The sequence below is a fragment of the Peromyscus eremicus genome, chromosome 23, assembly GCF_949786415.1.
Source record: "Peromyscus eremicus chromosome 23, PerEre_H2_v1, whole genome shotgun sequence".
NCBI classification, from domain to species: Eukaryota; Metazoa; Chordata; class Mammalia; order Rodentia; family Cricetidae; genus Peromyscus; species Peromyscus eremicus.
In genome coordinates, this window is record NC_081438.1 from 36,229,164 (window position 1) to 36,246,187 (window position 17,024).

General features: G+C 41.9%; 1 protein-coding gene across 1 annotated transcript; it reads right to left on the reverse strand.

Annotated features, from left to right (window-relative positions):
- Window positions 1–3,618: 3,618 nt before the first annotated feature.
- On the reverse strand, window positions 3,619–16,073 carry Rnf6 (ring finger protein 6). Its single transcript, XM_059249200.1, has 5 exons — window positions 15,805–16,073; window positions 15,059–15,141; window positions 13,146–13,341; window positions 10,766–10,861; window positions 3,619–6,386 (listed from the first exon to the last, which is right to left on the reverse strand). Exons 3-5 carry the CDS (start codon window positions 13,321–13,323, stop codon window positions 4,639–4,641), a joined length of 2,022 nt encoding a protein of 673 aa, XP_059105183.1. The 5' UTR covers window positions 13,324–13,341; window positions 15,059–15,141; window positions 15,805–16,073; the 3' UTR covers window positions 3,619–4,638.
- Window positions 16,074–17,024: the final 951 nt, after the last annotated feature.

The following is a 17,024-nucleotide window of genomic DNA, read 5'->3' on the forward strand; positions in this document are numbered from 1 at the left end:
TCCTGACTGTACTGAGCATTTCTCTGTAATCTTATCATCTTTTAATGAAATGGGAGACACTGTGGTGATTCTGGAAAGAAATCTGTATCAAATGTTGTTTGTAAAACTACAAATAGAAATCATCTTTCCAAAAATATGTGATATCTTCCTATGCATCCATAAAACAGACACGGCATGTCTGATCATAACCATTCCTTGTTTGAATCTGTTTGGGTCTCCATTTGACTTCTCAGAGTTTGGTGATGTTCACTTTGGTTTGGTACATTGCTAGGAAATTTATTTAGTTTATTTAACTTTCAAGCTTTTTAAATTTAATTAAAATGGGGGGTGGGGGTGGGCTAGAGAGATGGCTCAGCAACTAAGAGCACTGACTACTTTTCCAGAGGACCTAGGTTCAATTCCCAGCACCCACGTGGCAGCTCACTACTGTCTGTAACTCCCGTTCCCGGGGATCTGACACCTTCACACAGACATACATACAGGCAAAACACCAGTGGACATAACGGAAGACTAGTTAAAAATACATCTAGTAATATAACTAAATGGGGTGAAGTTTTTCCCACTAGGTTTGCCTTATTTCTGCCTGGTGTTTATGAAGGGCAGAGATCATGTTTTCCTTTGGAATCCATCATGAGCTCCTCTCTGTCCTACAACAGTGAACATAAAATAAAAATGGCTGACTGGTCAATGGGTTGGGCACCAAAGGCTAAAGTGTTCCAGTCTTATCCAGTATCAGAAGCTTCATGGGTTCCTCCACTTTAGTTTACACCCTTCCAATCCCTTCCTGAGTCATTTAGTCTAAAATCACTGCATGGGGCACATGGAGGTGTCTATATATTATACTGGAAGATAAAATTATGGCAACTTCAAGTGAGATCCAGTAGTACAGGGAGGGTCTTGCCTGCCTGGGTGTGTGGGTCCAACAAGGGGTGTCTTTACATAGTCAACAGGTGAGATGCAGAAAACCAAAGTCAGGTAAGGAAAGCATCCATGATTGAGAAGGACGGATGGATGTTGGCTCTATAAAGAACTGCCCATGAACTCACTCTGTAGACCAGGCTGGCCTTTAACTCAGAGATTCACCTACCTCTGTCTCCAAAGGGCTGTGATCAAAGGTATGAGCCACTACCTCCCGGGCAACTCACTTAAAGAAAAGAATTTAACTGGGGGCTTGCTTAAGTTTCAAAGACTTAGTTCATTATCATCTCGATGGGGAGCATGACAGCATGCAGACAGACATGGTGCTGAAGAAGCTGAGAGCTACATCCTGATCCACAGGCAGCAGGCAGAGAGAGACAGAGATGGCCTGGTGTGAGCTTTTGAAACCTCTTAAGTCCACCTCCAGTGACACACTTTCTCCACACCAAGGCCACATCTACTCCAACAAGACCACACCTCATCTTTCCCAACAGTCCAGCAACTGGGAACCAAGAATTCTATGGGGGCTACGTTCATTCAAACTGCTACAATACTGACAGGAGTATAACAAAAATAGCAGTCACAACAATACTCGATACTAGAAAAATTCAAAGAAAATACTAAAAGAGATGTAAGTCTATGTTAGAGCAGCCAGGAAGCTGCAAATCTCAAAATACAAGTCTTGAGGATAGCTGCAGTCTAGTATAGAGCCTCATCTCTCCAGATACGCTGCAGATCACACTGTTCAAAAGACACATCCATTCACACATTCAAAAGACCATTAGCTTCTTCGTGTATTAGACCCACAAAAGACACAACCATTACTAAAGGGAAATCATCCATAGTTATACAGCCTTTGGCTATGCCAGCTTTGTTGATTGGGAAATGAATGGAAGGATTTCAGAAAACCCTTCTGTGTTCTCCACTGCAGTATCAATTTATCAACCTCATTCAGCCACACTGACTTCCAGGGAATCTCCCAGACAGTACTCACCCCTTTGTGTTTCAAGTGCCTTCTTGAAACTCCTTCTAGTGCTGTGAAGGCCATCCCACCTTACAGAAGACTTGAGTGCAGTTGGGTGTCATGGGGCATGGGAAGCTGATACAGGTGGATTGTGAGGACAAAGTCAGGCTAAGTTACCTAGGGAGACCTTGTTTCAAAAACAACAGAAACTAAGTCCAGCAAAATATCAGTTTTCTTTCTTTTTACCATTACTTTTTAATTTATTCTCATAATTTTCCCAACTGATCAGGGTAGAGGAGGTAAAACTTCCAACATTCCACATAAGAAACAGACGCTGGATTTAATCTCTACCCTTAGAAAGGACACACAATGTCCGTGTGAGCTCTCTGGGACTTTGTGCAAGCTATCTAAACTGGCATCCCTGAATCTGTGCTGTGTCAGCACTCTTTCCTTCACTCGGGGTAGGTGGTTCTAGTCTCTCCAAGAATATGTGAGTCTCTCTACCTTTCACACTAGATACCAAATGTCCTCCTGGAGAAAAACTGAATGTCGTCTTCTTTCTAGTTCCTGTTTTCACACTAACTGATGAGCATAAGTGACACACGATGTATGTTTTCTGAGACAAGGTTTCTCTGTGTAGCCCTGGCTATCCTGGAACTGGCACTGAACACCAGGCAGTCCTTGAACTCAGAGATCCACCAGTCTCTGCCTCCCAAGTGCTGGGACTGAAAGGTGTGCACTACCACTGTCTGGCTAGTTTTTGTGTTTTCATGTGTGTTGGTTCTCATTTATGTGGAGGCCAGAGGTCAACTGAAGTGTCTTCCTCAACTGCTTTCTGCCTTAATTTTGAGACAGGATCTCTCACTGAATCAGTTTGGCCAGATTGGATGACCAGTGAGCCCTGAGGCTCTGTCTCTGTCCCCCAACCTAGGAGTACAGGCATGCACCACCATGCCCAGCTTTTACAGGTTGTTAGGGACGGAACTCAGGTCATCATGGTCTCCAGAAAACCAGGCAAGCATTTTACTGACAGAGCTATCTCCACAGCCCCAGGGGTTGTAGCACTTCCTTTATGGTTTGTTTCCCTGTCTCTATATTCTGCTGTGACCCCTGGTACTGACGTGGTACTAGAGCAAACTTCTTTAAACATGAAAAACTATCCTGACACTTGTCCCTAAAATCGTCAAGGGATAATTGTTGTCATTTAACAACTACAAAATGAAATGAAAATCTCTTACTTAGTCTGATACATAAAGGCCTTCAACCCAGGTCCTAATCAACCTTCTTTGACTCATGCCCCATAAACCTGAAGAAGTTATTTACCCAAAGTCTTAACTTTGAAAAAATCTTTCCCTTTGGTGAACCCCTCTGTGTCATTTCTGGGCACACAACTAACCTTCGGAATCGAACATAATCACTAAGTGAAAAGCAAAGTTAAACACGGAGGCATTTCTAAACCTCTCAGGATTTGACATGAAGTATTTTCTTGAGGTTTGCCCAAGTGGTACCCGACATATGAAAGAGACCGCTGTCATATATTCACAAGTAAACATCAAAGTAAAAATGGATCTGTTCCTTCTAAGAACAATGTCTTCTCCATGGAGACAGAGTCTTGGTCTGCCTGTCACCTAGTGAACTCAGCCCATCTGTCACACACGTACCACCCAGTGTGGAATTAAGTATTTGTAGGTGAACAGCCACAGTGGAACAACGGAGAGAAACGAGTTCACACAGTCTTCACGTTTACTGGTGGAAATAGACTTTTAATGCATACTTTGTGTTTATATAAACTCTACGTTCTTTTAAAGGCTTTTATTATATTTGGAGCTTTTTGGCATCCAATTTAACATTTTTTCTTCTATGCATTTCACTACTTAATAGATTTTAAAATATTTTAGATTTTAAAACTAAATTTGAGAAATCAAGCATGCTGTAAACCCTACCTAACCCCGAGAAGTGTTTGTACTTCTAAAAAAAGTCACAAAAAAGATGAACTTAAACTATCTGTCCTAAAATTTTCCACATTCCATTTATGAATAAAGAAATACTAAGTTCATTATTGTATGTCTCTCGCTCTCTAGTAAGTCAGATTGTCAGACACGCTTCAGTAAACAATCTCTGTTAACCTGTATCTTAATTCACTTCCTCTTAGAGATGGTCATGTCAATGCTAACTAACACTGTGTCAGATGCTGTCTAAGCCCCAGAGCTTAAATAACTCTCAAATGTGTAGTTTTTAGCGTGGATATGTTCGCCATAGTTACATATCTGCATACACAGGTACAGTGTGTTATGTGTTAAATTATTTCAAGTAACTGAAGTCTGTCTAGCAGACATTCAGCCAAACAGTCTACATAGACTTAGACAGTAGTGTCCAAACACAGCACTGAGCTGAAACTGGAAAATCCCAGCAAAACCTACTGCAGTATTCAGAGAAAGAATCAAGATTCCTAACATACTGAGTTGTGCAGATACAAAAGTGCTTAACATGACAAAATTATCAAAATAAAAACATTTTGAAGGTTATTTGGTTCTAGCAATATTAACTATTCTTTACTTTTGGATAATTTAACATCTGCATTTTAAATTTTATATAAACAACCTCTTTGTAACAAGTTTTTTTAAAAAAAGCACACAAAAAATAGTGCAAGCTCTACTCCGCTAGTTTTTCATCTTGGTCACCTCATCACAAGTAACTCAAGAAGTGTTTGACTATGTGGCTCCAGGGACATCCGGCACTGACCCGATCCCGTCCTCTCACCCATTGTTTGCAGCCCCCAGCTCTAAAACAGGCCGCCGGCAGACAGGGCAGGTGCAGTTCTCTGACAACCAGCGATCAATACAGTGAATGTGGAACTCATGTTGACACGGCAGCTGCCGGAGCTTGTTCCCAGCCACATAGTCACTGATGCACACACTACAGACTTTACCTAACTCACTCTCAACCCCATTTTGTTCATAGCTCCTGGTAGAAAGATTGTCAATCTGCTCTTTGGTTAAACCACGAACTGGATCCTCATCGCCTTCATTCAGTAAGAAGAAATGAGCAAGGCGCAGAATGGGTAATGTTCCAGTCTCGACTACACTGTCTGCCCTCCGTAACCGCCTGCTATTTCTACTGCCCTCGTTGAGGGCCTGTGGCGGGCTGGGCTCACTTACATCTAGCATTTCAGCACTGTCTTCTTGGGCCTGCCTGGCTTGTGAGGAATCTCCACCCTGTTGACCGCTGTTGTTAGTCACATCTACGTTATTCAGTTCTAGGTACAGCTCTGGTAAACGCTGACCATTTCCTTGATTCTCTGACTCAGGATCCACTTCCATTAGAGAACTCAGCTCTCCAAACCCAGTCATGATCTGCCTTAAAATTGACCGAAGAGCCACGGAGGATGGCTCAACCACCTCGTTCTCAGAGATCCTCCGAAGAGGAACTGTTATGGTACTCACGTAGGTTCGGACCCCTGACCGCTCTAAATGAGAAATGGTTCTGTGAAAGCCTCCGCTGTTGCTTTCAACTGTTCTTTCTGCCAGCCCTGCCCTCGACCGGGTTCTATTTGCAATGCTATCCCTATCTCTAGTTTCTCCAGGACGAATCCTCCTGACTTGCAAGTCTAGTGTGATTGCTGGATGGCGCTGTGTGGCAGCTGAGGACCTGGTGGTTTCTCCTTCTTCTACTGTTATTCTTGACACAAGTCTTGAGTTGGACAGCGGCGTATAAACGGTACCTCTGCGTGCTCTATCTTGTTCCAGAAAGACTTGAGTTACACCTCTATCCCTAACAGATCTGTTCCTACCAGTCTGTTGTAGTGGTCTACTCTGCCTTTGGGAATTAGGATATACAGTACCATTCTGTGTCTGAATTGGGGACCGGCTTCGACTACTGAGAGCAGGACGTAATCTTATTGGCTCTAATCTTTGGTTTGTGTTTCTCACTGTAACATTACTTCTAGCCCCGTTTTCCCAAATATGTGCTGCTCCAAACCGCTGCCGTTCCCTTTGCCTGAGATTACTACCATCTGACTGGTTTGTGTGAGTGTTGATAACATTAGGGCGATGGCCACTAACTCTAGGCACACCAAGTGTTCCTCCAATTCCATTTCTTAACCTTCCCCGTGCTGAGAACAATCCTTGCACTGAACCCTGCCCCCTTGCACCACGCCTACCCCCTGGGACACTGGAGTCACCGCCACTGGAACTCCTGGAGGTTTGGCTTCTTGTTCGCATAGCCACAGGACTAGATGATCTTTGCTGCCTAGGATCTCTGCTAACACCGGACACAGGAATGTCTGTATAATCCTCTCCATGAGCTCCAGAGCCTCTGTTGTCAGGATTTATGTGGATTTCCAGGCTGAACCCAAACTCTCCACTGTTTGGGTTTGTTCGGCTCACAGCCCTCCAACTTTGGTTCCCATTCTGTCCACTTCGAGTCACATTTCCAGTGCGCCGAAAAGTGTTCAGCCATCGTAGCAGAGAATCCTCATCTGAATGTTCTCTAAGGTTTTCTGAGTCTGGAAAGTAAATCAAATCAACTTAAGGTCAATTTCTGTAATAAGATCTTATCTTTATTGAAACATTGCAAGAAAGACAGTTCTACTGAATTAAACATCTGCATTACTTCAATGAATGAAAAAAAACTTTCTAAAAGTATATTAAAAGCACTTTAGAGAAATTAAAATACTGAGCTTATAATATAGCTCAGTGGGTAAAGGCACAGGCTGTCAAGCCTAACTGACATGAGTTGAAGCACCAGGACCCACATGCTAGAAGAACTGCCAGACACAAACTGTCTTCTGATATGCACACACAAAATTATGTTTAAAGAAAAAGTCTACTTTCTAGACTCAAGAACCTTCAACCCTCCACAAGGTCCAGCCCGGAATCCTGTGGGCCCCATAAACCAGTCTCTCCCCTTGGCCAGCTGTCCTACTCTGTAGCCCAACTGGGTAAGGTAACCTCTCCCCAAAACCTGGCTCTACCCCTCTCCTGCTTTGAGAATCCCCACCAGCCACATCCATCCATGCAGCTGGCCCAGATGGATTAGTGAGGGGCCTCTTCCCCTAGACTCCACCCACTCAGAACTTCCCTGGGTACTCAGACCAACTTGGAATTCTGGCCTTGGGTACTAAAAGCACACAATAAAAGACATCTAACAACCTAACTCCAGATGCCCAGGGCTCACTGCAAAAACAAAGTATAGAAAAAACCAAGACAATGTCTGCTCCAAAAATACTAGCAATCCCATCAATGAAATGGTCCCAAGAGGGACCACTTAAGGTAAAAATTTCAGGCACAGAAGTCTACTATCAAAGAGTTAAAATAATTTAAAGAGGACAAATAAAAACACCTGAATGAACTTGATCTTGATGAGAGTAGGAATAAACTCAAAGCTAAATGAAACAATGAAAACAGAATGTGAAAAAGAATATTAAAATCTAATCTGAAATAAAGCTGAAAATGAAAAATTAATCAATTTAGATGACACAGTAACATCAGAACTTGAAGGCAGGCTAGAGAAAAAAAGCATGAACAGAACATGCAGGATCTTCAGACACCATAAAAAAAAAAATCAAATTTATAATTATGGGCATGAAAGAAAGAGAATTCCAGGTCAAAGGCATTGAAAACATTTTCAATAAAATCTCAGAAAAAAATTTCCCAATCTTGAGAGATGGCCTTAAAGACCAGCAGAGACGTGACACGACACGTTCTAGTGAAAACACTGGGGAAGGTCCAAGTCACAGAAAGGCAGGCCACCACAGAACAACTGGTTATTGGATAGACACCATTAAAGCCAGTAAGTCTTGGAAAGACATTACCCAAGTTCTGAAAGGCCATAAATGCCAGAATATTATACCCAGCAAAACTCTTCTATAAATGAAGAATAAAAATGTTCCATTATAAAAACAGATCAAACCAATTGTGACCACTAAGCCAGCTCTACAGAGGATACTAGAAAGAATACTTCAGACTGAAGAGAAGGATAAACACATTCCACAGGGCACAGGATATAAATAAATGATACCAAGATAATCAATCAAAAGATGTTTCGCTGGGCAACAGGTAGTGCATGCCTTTAATCCCAGCACTCAAGAGGCAGAGGCAGGCGGATCTCTGTGAGTTCAAGGCCAACCTGGTCTACAGAGTGAGATCTAGGACAGGCACCGAAACTACACAGAGAACCCTGTGTCAAAAAAAACAATAAATAAATAAATGAATGAATGAATAAATGAATGAATGAATGAGGGTTGGGGATTTAGCTCAATCGTAGAGCACTTGCCTAGCAAGCTCATGGCCCTGGGTTCGGTCCTCAGCTCCGAAAGAAAATGAATGAATCAATGAATCAATAAACGAATGAATAAATAGATAGATAAATAAGTAAATGAAAAGATGTTCATCAAAAGGACAAAAATTAATATACACCCTTCAATAATAAAGCTGAACTGGTCTCAGTTCACCAATTAAAGACTGTCAGACTAAATTAGAGAACAGGATTTATCTTTTTGCTTCCTCAAAGAAACATGCCTAACCATGAGAAAAAGGTAAAACGATAAGAAAAAGTACCCCAAGCAAATGGAACTAGGAAACAAGCAGGTGTAGCTAGCTATTTTAACATTTGACAAAATAGATTTGAAACTAAAACTAATCAAAAGAGATAAAGAAGGCCACATCACACTCTTTAACCAAACTTACAACAAACACAGGTGTGCCCAATTTCATAAAACAAACACTATTAAACGTAAAGCTACAAGATTAACCCAACACAGTAATAGTGGGAGGCTTCAATAATGCGCTCTCACCAACAAGCAGGTCATCCAGACAAAATATAAAGAGGCACTGGATAAATAACACCATAAATCAAATGGACCTAACAGACATAAATGGAACATTCCACCAAACTTGAAGAATACACATTCCTCTTAGTAACTCACAGTACTTTTCACAAAACAGAGCACACAGTAGGACGCAAAGCAAGCCTTAGTGAATATAAGAAAACTGAAATAACACCCCATGTTCTATATCACCACAAAATAAAGCTGGGCATCAAGAGCGAGAAAAATGCAGAAAGTACGGAGACTAAACACAATACTGAGAGATGAATGGGTCAAGAAACCAGGATGAAACAAATAATCTGAAATGATACATAACTAGCAATGAGCTTGAAGTAGTAATTAAGTCTTTCAACTAAAAATCTAAACCAAAACCAACCAACCAACCAAATAACCACCCCAGACCAGATGGACTTGATGTAGAATTCCACCGGCCCTTCAAGGGAGCACTAACACCAACACTGTTCCAAGTACTCCAGGGGCAAACTCTTTATGTCACCAGGTTTATTCTGACGCCAAAACAAGAAAGACAAGCAAAAGAGAGAACTAAGGCACAAACAGCACTCAAAACGTTCAGGCTCTACTCTAAGGCCATTTATTCCCTTGCCAGAGGAACAGAGAGATGATCTCTGTGCTCTGGGTTAAATGGATGAGTGCCTCAAGCCACTCTCAATGCCCAGCGGCTGAGTTTGATCAGTGGGACACTAACCACTACCAAGGGTGCGACACTAACAGCACTGCCCGAATTCGAGGAAGGTTAAAAAGCAACAACTCATTTTTTTTCCCTAAAATTGCTTCATTTAAACACAGAACAGTAACTGGGATTAACTCTGCCCAAAAGACACATAATGGCAAGGGTCAAAGGTTGTCTCCCTCCTCAGACTTGACTGATGGGCCAGGAACCTAAAAGAGCAACACTTTTGCTAGCCTTACCTTGTAATCTCAATTGTTAATCGTATACCCTGTATATTACTGGTGCTCACAACCACTACTTCTACACTGGGAATCTGAATTCCACTACCCTTATTGCTAATTACAACAAACACCAAGGTTTACAAAATAGGAACAGCACTTCAAAGGCCGTAAATGAAAAGACCAAGCCTGAAGCAGTTTCCCTGTCTTATCAGAGGACTTGAAAATGGGCACTGGCTGTATCAGATGGGGGCACAGCTAAGCTGGGGCTTGACTTTCAAAGGAGACTCTAGAGAGGCTCCTGAGAAGGTCCTTTCCTGCCTTCTTCTGGACTGGCAGCTCTTCCTTGAGAAAGTATTAGCTTTGAAGACTGCATTATGTAAACAGATGTATCTTTTGAAATAAGTGATAGGTATTTTAAAGACTTACATAATAGATTTTGAAAAAAAAAAAAAATGAAGGTTTTTATGTGTGGGTTACCTATATACCTGAACTCTTGAAAACTTTCCTGTATCTGAACCACTAGAGCTGCCTTAAGAGCTGAAGTAACAGGCAGCACATGTTTGTAACTGAGGCGATAATTCAGCGTTCCCACTGTTCCTCTTCAGGCCTTTACTTCATGAATGCAGGGGTCTTAGGCTTAGTCAAAGACCACTCAGTTCTAAGCATGGAACTTAAAAACCTTCATCCTTGGCTCTGCATCTAACGCTGTATGAAGCTAGGAAACTACCCGGTGTCTGGACCCTCAGTAAGCTGACTGGCGACAAGACCACGAATGACGAGTGTCTTGGGAGGAGGCAGAACGTGGGGCCCCAAAGTTGGGCTTGCTTTTAATTCTACAATCTCCATTAGTTTGAAGGGATTTTCATTAGTATTTTCCTTATTGCATGAATTTTTATATAGGATTTAGGGTTTGCTTGGCAAAATAACAAGCAAACAAACCAACAAAACCAGTTTCCCAACTGTCAGTCTCTGTATTATGCTGCACATAAATTTTAAGCCACATCAATATAAAAAAATATAGTGTGTGTATGCTAAGATTAAAAAGAGCTTCATTTGGCTAGGGGTTATAGCTAACAGTAGACTATTTATCAAGTACACACAAGGCCCTGGCTTCTCTCCGGGGATGGAGGAAGGGTAATGCATACCTCCGTCACTTGACCCACTCCTCAAGCCAGGCTGGGATGCCAGCTGCTCCTTTGCTCTATCTAAGCGCTGCTGTAGCTCCTCTGATGTTATGTCTCCTGAAACAATGAAAAGAGTGCTTATTTAAAAAATTTCAATTACCCAGTTTTATGAGAACTCGTGAAATACAAAACTTTAGCAGCAAGGGCCAGTGAGATGACTCAGTGGGTAAAGGCACTTAATGCCAACCCCGACAACCTGAATTCAAGGAACCGCATAGAGGAAGGAGAAAGAAGATTCCTGCTGGTTGTCCTCTGGCCTACACACACACTCACTTCCATTTACAAACAGAAACACACACACACAATAGATTTTAAAAAATGTAATTTAAAGATTAAAAAACCTTAACAACCTACCAAAGACAATCATTATTTTCATGCTCTATAAACTAGACAGTATCTGACAAAAATATACACTAACTTGGTTACATCTCATTTATTAATATTTCATTAAAATTGAGATATAATTTGTATTATTTTGGTTAAAAAAAAAAATCAGTAAGAACTTATAAGCTCAGGCTGTAGACAGAAATGGCATCCAAACACTCACAACTCCCTCTTAATGCCAGCTCCTGGAGATCTGATGGACTTGGATCTGATGGCTTCTTCTACTCTCCTCAGACACTTGCACTCACACTCACATACATAAGTCCACACACACCCCACACATACAGAATTAAAAAGAAAATGAACCTTAAAAACAAAAAAAAAAAAAAAAAAAGATAAGCTCTAATTATATGCATTTTTTCCCTTAAGAGTTAAAAAGAGCCGGGCAGTGGTGGTGCATGCCTTTAATCCCAGCACTCAAGAGGCAAAGCCAGGCACAACTCTGAGTTCGAGACCAGCCTGGTCTACACAGTGAGTTCCAGGACAAGCCCAAAGCTACACAGAGAAACCCTGTCTCAAAAAACCAAAAGAGTTGAAAAGAAATTAGGAAGGAAGTAGTTTGAGGGAAATGTTCAAGTCTCTGTGCTTGAATTCTACCCCAATATTTTATCATATGAGTCACCAACATACAAATATGCAAACATACATACACACAAATTTCAGCTAGTTTATTGTAAAGTGAATTTGAGAAAAAAGTTTATAGACCACACTGGACTTTTGGGTGGTCATTATATAGCTGAATGTTACACCTCAAATTAAGAATTAAGTTTTAAATAACATTTTATTTATGTAAATATTATATAAGAGAAGCAAAGAACTAGGTACAGTGGATATGATAAGATAAAAAGGTCAATTATTAAATCTACTTTTAAAAAGGAACTACTTGTTTCAAATAGGATAAGTAATGAAAATTTTTGTCTGAGTTTATCAAATGTTACTGGACTGGACATTGTTATATAATAATGAAGTTTTTCGTCTGAACCTGTCAAATGTTAATGGACTAGACATCATTAATGTAATTCTTGACTGCATATATTCTATATACTTCTTGGATATAGTTTTTCTTGTATTAGTTATAAGCTTTTTTTTAATTTTAGACAAAAAAAGGGGAAATGTGGTGGTATTGTGTTCCCCGAAATATTGTGCACGCTTATAAACTTATCTGGGGTCAGAGAACAGAACAGCCACAATATTAAACATAGAGGATAGGCAGTGGTAGCACACGCCTTTAATCCTAGCATTCCAGAGGCAGAGATCTACCTGGATCTCTGTGTGTTCAAGAATACAGCCAAGCATGGAGACTCATGCCTTTAATCCCAGAAAGTGAGCCTTTAATCCCAGGGAGTGGTGGCAGAAAGCAGAAAGGTATATAAGGTGTGAGGACCAGAAACTAGAAGCATTTGGTTGGTTAAGCTTTTAGGCTTTTGAGCAGCAGTTCAGCTGAAATCCATTTGGATGTGGACACAGAGGCTTCCAATCTGAAGAAACAGGATCAGCTGAGGAATTGGTGAAGCGAGATAGCTGTGGCTTGTTCTGTTTCTCTGATCATTCAGCATTCACCCCAATACCTGACTCCACGTTTGATTTTATTAACAAGACTGTCTAAGTTTCATGCTACAGTACAGTTCAATTGTAGCACACTTGCCTAGCACACTTGGGTTCAAATCCCAATCCCATCCACATGGGGAAGAGTTGGCAGTAGAAGGTGGTGAGAATTATACATGTGAACATTTAATGGTATGTACATTAACTTTTTAAGTTTGGCCTGTTTATAAATCCATATATCCAGTATTCTCACATATTTATAAAACACAGAAGGCAGTAATTTTGTTATACTGAATAATTCTTAGACTCACAAAATAGTGCTCAAAGGAAGGCATTCTCTTTACTTTGAAATTCCTCCTCCTTTCAATGACAGAAAAAAAAAATGTGTTTTCCCTTTTTGCCCATTTCTTACCAGGGGTGCCTAAAAGGTTCTGGTCTCTCATTAGCCGATAATCTTCATCACTGAGCTCATTAATAAACTGGTAATAGGCTTCTTCTCTGTGGAGACGCTCTTGCTGCCATCTTCTCTCATTTTCTTGAAATGAGATTTCTTCTCCACTACCACTTGATCTAGGTCTGGATGGATTCATACTGAGACGTCTAGTTTCCTGTTCAAAGAATATACACAAATTCAATGCCTTAGTCTTGGGCTAACATAGCTGTGCACTTCTTTGTTGTTTCTGCTGTTTGTTGTTTGTTTATTGAGATAAGCTCTTACTATGTAGCCCTAGCTGGCCTGGAATTCACTGCATAGACCACTAAGAATCCTTTCAATTGTGACGTATCTACCTTCAGAGACTTATATCCTAAGATTTATGAAGCAAAATCATATTCCCTAACCTTCTCATCAGAAGGTAAGGATTCTGCTTCTCAAGGATAGCACTTATATGTAGTCCCCACATTCAAAAACTCCTGGGACTAACCATTCCCCGCTGAAGGATGGTGTCTGATACAGAGACAGAGCTCTGGTGTGTTCTCTCAATCCTCAGAGCCATGCATGGCATACTGTTGCCTGTTGGTTTTCAGTCTTAGGGAGATCAACTCCTGAGTCTCTTTGGCAGACACAGTAGGCAAAACTATTTTCATCTCAATAAAGTGTCATGAGATGGTGGTGGCTGTACTACATTCGTGATTTTTTTCTGAAAAAAGTACAGTACAACAACATCTACAAATATGGTGGACTATATTCCTAACTGTTGTGGGGTGCATGCAACAACCCTTTGTACATTAAGAACACACAAAATTCAAGACTAAAATTTTAACACTATGAAGGCTTTTATACCGAACATTTTTGAGAGACAAAGAAAAATTTTAAAAAGCTGGTCAATTTGATACTCTGATATGAGAAATGTATGCTGAACTGTGTCTGATTCAGTGGTAACCTTGAAGCATTAGGTAAAGTAGTAAGCTTAGTCCTGTCAGCTCCTAAAAGCTGTTTATGTGTGAGTTCTTCAGTGTAAGATTTGACATGCACTGGAGTACCGGCTACATCAAAAATAAATAAACTAGCTGGGCGGCAGCGGCACAGACCTTTAATCCTAGCATTTGGGAGGCAGAAGCAGGCCAATCTTTTGAGTTCAAGGCCAGCCTAGTCTACAGATCAAGTTCCAGGACAGCCAGAGCTACACAGAGAAACCCTGTCTCGAAAAACAAAAACAAACAAAAAAGGACAAAAATAAACAAAAAAAAGAAGCAAAGAAAAAGAAAAACACTTATTTTAAAATGCAAAGCTAGGGAGGTATGGTAGCACCTGTCTTCTATTCCCAGCACTCAGGAGAAAGAGGCAGGTGGGATCTCTGTGGTTCAAGGCCAGCCTGGTCTACAGAGTAAGTTCTAGGACAGCCAGGGCTACACAGAGTAAAACCCTTTCTCAAATCCTCCCCGCCCCCCCCCCCAAAAAGTAAAATTCACTCAAGATGCTAATTAATAACATTAAAAACTAAAAGTTTTCCATTTGTAGGGTAATCAGGGTAATTAGCAAAGAGGATATTTGGTGGCCACAGCTGTCACATTTTTTTTTAATTTTATTTATTTGTTTCATTTTTGGAGATAAGGTTTTTCTGTGTAACAGCCCTGGTTGGCCTTCAACTCACAGAGATCCGCCTGCCTCTGACACCGGAGTGCTGGGGTCAAAGGTGTGTGCCGCCACCATTGCCCTGCGATTTTTTAAAACAGACATTTAAAAAGTAGAAATCTGACAAAAAAAACAAAAAACAAAAAAAAAAAGCTCCTTAGATATTATTCAAAACCTAAGACCTTATCCTCCAAGGCAATATTCTTGGATAACTAACCATAAATAGTACCATAAGTAACCAAAGTGAATACCTTACTTTCCTTTTAACGTTCTTTTAACATATGAAACTGTATCCATTCTTCTGTTGTTTGTGCCTTTTTTGAAAGCTGCTCATCTGAAGTAATAAAAAGAAAAGCTGAATTATTCAGTAACTGACTCTTTGAAGCCCAGAACACCTGGTAGTCGCCCAACTCCTTCCCAAAACCAAAGCTAAATTCTCTGGAAGGTTTGTTATACGTTCACCTAAGGAAATTTAAACCTCATGTAAGTAGATAACAACACCCCCCCCCCCCCCCAGAAGGCCTCTCCTACACCGTCACTGCTCCAAGGATTGCGCGTCCTCCTTTCTCAAAGGCCTTCTATCACGTTCCCATCTGGGTGAAGCTACGTTTAGGTGAGGAAGTTAGTTTACTTCTAAACCTTCACTTTCTTGTCACCTGCCCCCACCATCCCGCTACTGGTTCTTTTTCTTACCCCGTTAATAGAGAGGCCCCGGGGTGGGAGCAGAAGTCCCTACTCCAACACACAAACTGGACTCGGAAACCCGACCAATCTCACCTCAATCTAGCCCCGAGTAACGCTTCCCCCAGCGACCTAGATTGGCATTTGGGCCAATCAGCAACTAGAAAGGCTCACCCAGCAAGCAGTTAACCAATGGGATAGGAGGTAAGTGGCCCCCCCACCCTAGCATGTCCTGCTTTCCGAGGCGTCTCCCGGAAGTAGTAGTGAGACCCACAAGATGACCCTGTCCCCAGCGCCCCCTCCCCCCCGACCCCACCTCCGGCGGGATGACCCGCAGTTGTCCTCTCCGAGGCAGTGAGGAGGCGGAAGGTTCTGCGGCCGAGCCTTTGAAGGCCGCTACGCCCTCCAATCGTCCACTGAGGCGAGAAGCTCAGAATCTCTACAGCTGTTCGGGGTTGACCCACCGTAGAGAAAGCTACGGGAGAGGAGCGTCAGGTGTCGGGCCGCCTCTCACTACCCAGAAAAACACAGGCGCGCCACCACCTGCGCAGAGTTCGCCAGTGCATCTGGAAACGGCGCCCGCCGGAAGCCGAGCTGCGGCGCATGAGTTCCGCTTCCGCAGTGCGCAGGTCCGGCTGTCTCGGGCTCCAGTCTAGGCTCTCAGCGGGATGGCTGCTCCCAGTCCCGAAGACCGCACCTCTTTCCCACGCTTTGGAAATGCCAGCTCCTCGTTTCATACTTCTGTGTCCTTTGCCAAACTGTCGCTTTGTACTGTTTGGGTGTAACTACTTAACTACCCAGTCTGAGCGTTTCCCTTGTGTTAATTCACTGGAACGAAGAAACTAAATGCTCAAGTGCTTATATTGGGAAAGTACTTTGAAACTCCCAATATTAACCATTCTCATCCCCTCTCTCCCGCTATCCTTCCCCGTCACCTCCTCCCTCTCCTCTTTCTTCCCACCCCTCTCACACTCTACCGTCTCTTCCTCTCCTCTATTTCCTTTTCCCATTATGTGACACCAAACTTACCTAACCATTACTGGTGGTCCTGGCAGAGCCCTTTCCTGGTTCTCCCATCAGCCAAATGACTTAGTCACAGTTTAATACGCTCATAGTGCTGTGACTCGTAAATCTTTCTTCCCTTCTTTCATTATTTGGTTTTAGGGTGTCCCGCCTGGTGATTCCTTTCCCTCTCTTACTATTGGCCCAAAATGTCTATATATCCCTTTTACATTATTGTTCTGAGGATCAGAGTGACTGACTTTCCTGTGACTTACCTTCTGGAAGCAGCTTTGGAGTCCCTTCCCCCACCCTCATCAGAGAACTACATGGCTGGGGGAGTGTTAGGCTCACTTATCTGTGTAGCCCATCTTTGGTTTTGCCTTTTCCAGTGTCCTTTTGCTTCGTGAACTTCCAAGGCTTTCCTTGTATGTCTCAATTTGGGATATAGTCTATTTTTTCCCTTATCCTGGCTGCACCTATGTCTGCAAGGCCGACTGACTGATTGAAACTTGCATAATTGTGGTACAGATTGAA